Raw genomic sequence first — 4324 nt, 5'->3', positions numbered from 1 at the left:
ATTTACATAGTGTATTTTCAACAATGAAGGACAGAAAATCAGAGCAGACGTCCTGCAGCCCATAACTCCCAGCAGCACCAGGTTTCATTCAGCACATGGCTTTCCCTCTCTGAATATCCAGGACATGGCTGTCTCCAAAAGGCTCTTCTTCTTCACGGTTGTCTTTTCTCCCAGCTGCTAAGATCTTCACAAAGGTGAGCCATGGCTGAGAAACAGTCTTTTTTCACTCCTAGTCTAAGTCCAGAAAATATCCACTTATTAATCTCCACTAATCACCTAATGTTTGTTTCAGATGCTTTTGACATCCCTTCGCTCATAGATGACTTTTTCTCCTATTCCTCCAGAGACAGATCCAGCTCTTCTGTGGATTACAGGCACATTCATATGCCCTCCCAAACAACAAAATGAACTGTTCCCCACAGAAATCCTCCCACCATATACAGCATTAAAATCCAGATACCTAAGCAAATTTGTCCTCTTTGTAAGTTATGTTTGTTACTGTGAACACACACTAGGGTTTAATCAGTGGAGGTCTCTGCACAGAGAAGGCAAGTGACAGAGATTTCAGTTTGAAAATGTTGGTTATCCTTTGTGGCTGAGATCTTCTTTACAGAATGTTTAATTTAACAAAAGTGAGCTTTCTAAAGGTCATTGACTGTAAAGTGTTGATCCAAAAGACATACATTTGTCATCTGCATTATAAAAGAAACATTTGTGTCTAACAGTGTGACTGAATCCACTGTGTGATTTACATGATAGTTTGCTTTGACTTCATCACAGAGAATCTTTCCTCCGCTAGAGAATTTTAGAGGGTCATTGGACAGACTTTTGAGGAGATAATCTAAACCAGTAACCAAGTCTCCAATCTTAACTCATGGAGGATTATAAGGATGTGATATAAAGGCCAAACTGCTCGCTAACACTGTTGGGGCTGTATAAATCGGGTGTTTACCTCCAAACAATCTATGTCAAATGTTTAAGTCGCTCAGACAAGTTAACTTCAGCAAGACATCTGACCTTGTAAATGACATATACGAGTTTCAACAGTTTAGGATTTCTCCCCAATTTAGCTTTATGTGATATATTAATAAACCAACTGAGATTATCTAAAAATAAACTGCTACAGTTTTCCAAAACCAGACTGACTCCATATCTCCTTTACAATACTGACGGTGTCTGCCAAAACATTATCTCATTGTAACTACAGGGACTCACTAATTATAAGAATCCAAAAGAGAGTTTTCTCGTGCTTTGAGCAGGAAAATTCAGATCGTATCTTGAAAAAAACTGACATTAAACTTGTGGTCTAATTTGAGTTGAGAAGTCAATAAAACACTGCGACAGACTGGCGACCTGTCCAGGGTTAAACTCTACCGTCGCCCATCAGTGGCCTGGTTAGGCTCCGGCACCCCCGTGACCCTGAAAGAGACAAAGCGGACAGGAAGATGAATGAATGAATGGAAGTCAATAGAACATAGAAGAAGAATAACAATTGTTCCCTTTTGTCAGTACATCTCCAGCAAACACTGCTGAAAATAGAGGTGCCATGAGTGACGTGTGACCCAGAGAATGAACAACTGTCATAAACTCTCAGCAACAACCAAAGAGCAAATAGTTGGCACATTTACAGACACTCCGATATATCCACTGCTTAAGCTGCTGTCATCACGGTGTGTTGGAACCGTTTCCACAGGCTTTGCTTCTATGTATAGAGGCAGCTTTTAGAGCAGCACAGACTCTGTCCACCCTAGACAGAAGACACACTATGACAGGAAGGAAAGGCAGGTTTGTTTGAGGTGAATGTGACTGCAGGGATGGAACGCAGCAGCTGTTCAGACTTGGACCACGAGTTGGGGAATGACTTGAAGATCATCATCAATGACTCCGTCTTCAATGTGGCCAAAACTGACTTGGTCAAGAACTGTGATTTCTTCAGAGCCTTATTCCAGTCTGGGATGAGAGAGTGCAGACAGCAGGCGATCACGCTGCAGAGCGTGGGTGCCCCGGGGTTCCTGGTTCTGCTACAGGTGCTGCACTGTGAACGACCCATGCTCTCCATTGACCAGATCACAGAAGCCATCCAATGCACGGCTTTTCTCCAGGCACCTGCTCTCACCAAGCATTTGATTAGTATCATCAACTCTGAAAATTGCTTACTGATGTATGACACATCTGCAACCTACGGAGTGTGGGAGCTGTTCCACCAGTCAGCTTTGTTCATCAGAGACATGCACGCTGACCTGAAGGAGGATCTGCTTACCCTGCCCAGGGAGCTGGTTGAATATGTGGAGTCTCTTCTTCCAAGCAGCTATGTGGCTGTGTGCAGCCATTCCCCAATAAACCAATCCTCTGAGCTGCTTCGAAACACACAGAGAAACGTTTTCCACCTGGACGAGGAAGAGGGAGAATGGAAAGTCCTCACACATCTCCCTGCCAGCACCAGCACCACAATGGCTGGCATGGCAGTTCTCAACAACAAGCTGTACATCATTGGAGGGGTGCATGACGTAAGTAAGAGGGTGCTGGAGCTCGGATACTGTTACAACCCTGCAACTAATATATGGTCCACCATTCATGGACCCCAGCAGCTGCGCTACAATCTCACCCTGATTGGTCATGAAGGTTGTCTCTACGCTGTAGGAGGAGAGTACAACAAGACACTCCTGTCTTCTGTGGAGCGATTCAGGGAGTGTGAGGGGGGCTGGAGTTTTGCCTCACCACTAGATTGCCCTGCAGCTGCTGTGCCTTCTGCTGTCACTATGGCCCGGATATTCATTTGTCTCTGGAGAGGGAAGGGGACCACAGACCTCCTGGAGTATCTACCTGAAGACAACCAATGGCTGCTGCTCACTACGCTCACCCACCAAAGCAGTTATGCCCTTCACATGGTGGCTCACAGGGATAACTTGTTTGTGATGCGTAACGGGCCCTGCGGGGACTTCTTACTGTGCATGATGGACTGCTACAACCTGAGCTCAGGGCAATGGACATCCCTGTCCAGCCAGTACAACTCCCTTTTTACTGCAGTGATCAAAGGGGACTCTGCCTTCACCCTCAGCAGACATGCCACCACAGAGTATGCAGTGGATGGATGCAGGTGGAGGCAGAAGAGAACCATGAAATGTTTTGGCAGGATTGGATCCATTTACACGTTTCAGCTTAGGCTTCCCAAAACCTCTGTCTCTAACATGGAAAAAAGTTTGGACCTGACAAAGAGACAAATCCCAAGCCCTGAAGCCAGCTCTAAAGATGTGCAAGTGAGTCTCAGAGAGCAGATCCTGAAGGTTTTCCTACTAGGTTTGTCTGAGTGTAAAATGTGAAAAATGAAAATACATAGAAAAGTTTTAAACCTAAGAGTTTGAACATAGAACTTTACAGTTTCTGTCGTGAAATAGAAGAACAAGAGATGAAATAATGTAATAATAATGTTTTCTTTCCAAAAATTTTAGAGAAAAAAAAGTTTGTGATTTCCTGGTTCTTGTCTATAAACAGTTACTTCACAGTGTTTGATCTCGTTGCAGTCTTGCTGAAAGCTTTCGATATATATATATATATATTAGGTCTGTCAGATTTGTCGCGTTAATTACGCGTTAGTTTGACATGTGCATGACGGCGAAAATTTTTTTTGATGCATTAATCGCGGATTTCGTTATACCGCACCCAGGCGTCCCTCATCACCCTCCAACTCACCGGCTGCTCTCACTAGATCACGGGCGGGTCTCCAACCACCGAGCTGCGAGCTAGAACTGGCCCGGCGCCAGGACTGGGAGAGCACCTGCACCCCTCCGGTTCGCGTCCAGTTCCACGTCTGGTGGTACCGGCTCGTGTCCGGCGCCGCGTCCCGAGAGCTGCGGACCCCCGACGTTCTGAACAGCAAGCGCACCGGGGGACGTTTTAAATGTTCTGGAGGTTTAAGCGTGATCCAGCCCCAGCATAGCGGTCTGTCTGCCGGCATATTCATGGCGTGAGCTCCGCTGGACACGTCGCTGCATCGAGCTGCAGCCAGAGAACGCGGCGGCAGTAACAGACTGTCAAACTATCCACAGAGTCTCCATAGACTGTATATAAAATAACTGGACACAGCAAGCCCCCCTCCTTCCGTGTTCCATATAGGAAGTACCACTGGGTTCCAAAAAGGCCAAAGTCCCATTGACTTACATAGAGAAACAGACAGTTATTTCACAGTCATTTTATATGTCAGAATAATCATTCTTCCTCTGCTGCTTTCTGCTTAAATTCTTTTTTCTAATCCTAATCATTGTCCTACTGTTGTTTTCCTCAATGGAATGTACCGATGCAGCAGTTTAAAACAACAAGAGGAGCA

At 45.4% G+C, this 4324-nt stretch overlaps 1 protein-coding gene across 1 annotated transcript; it reads left to right on the top strand.

Annotated features, from left to right (window-relative positions):
* Nucleotides 1-1814: 1814 nt before the first annotated feature.
* Nucleotides 1815-3320, top strand: kbtbd13 (kelch repeat and BTB (POZ) domain containing 13). The gene has a single exon (XM_024263571.1). The coding sequence runs from the start codon at nucleotides 1815-1817 to the stop codon at nucleotides 3318-3320; it is 1506 nt and encodes a 501-aa protein (XP_024119339.1).
* The last annotated feature ends 1004 nt before the right edge of the window (nucleotides 3321-4324 follow it).

Source organism: Oryzias melastigma, unplaced genomic scaffold, assembly GCF_002922805.2.
Source record: "Oryzias melastigma strain HK-1 unplaced genomic scaffold, ASM292280v2 sc00380, whole genome shotgun sequence".
NCBI classification, from domain to species: Eukaryota; Metazoa; Chordata; class Actinopteri; order Beloniformes; family Adrianichthyidae; genus Oryzias; species Oryzias melastigma.
This window is presented reverse-complemented; position numbering and strand designations above follow the sequence as displayed.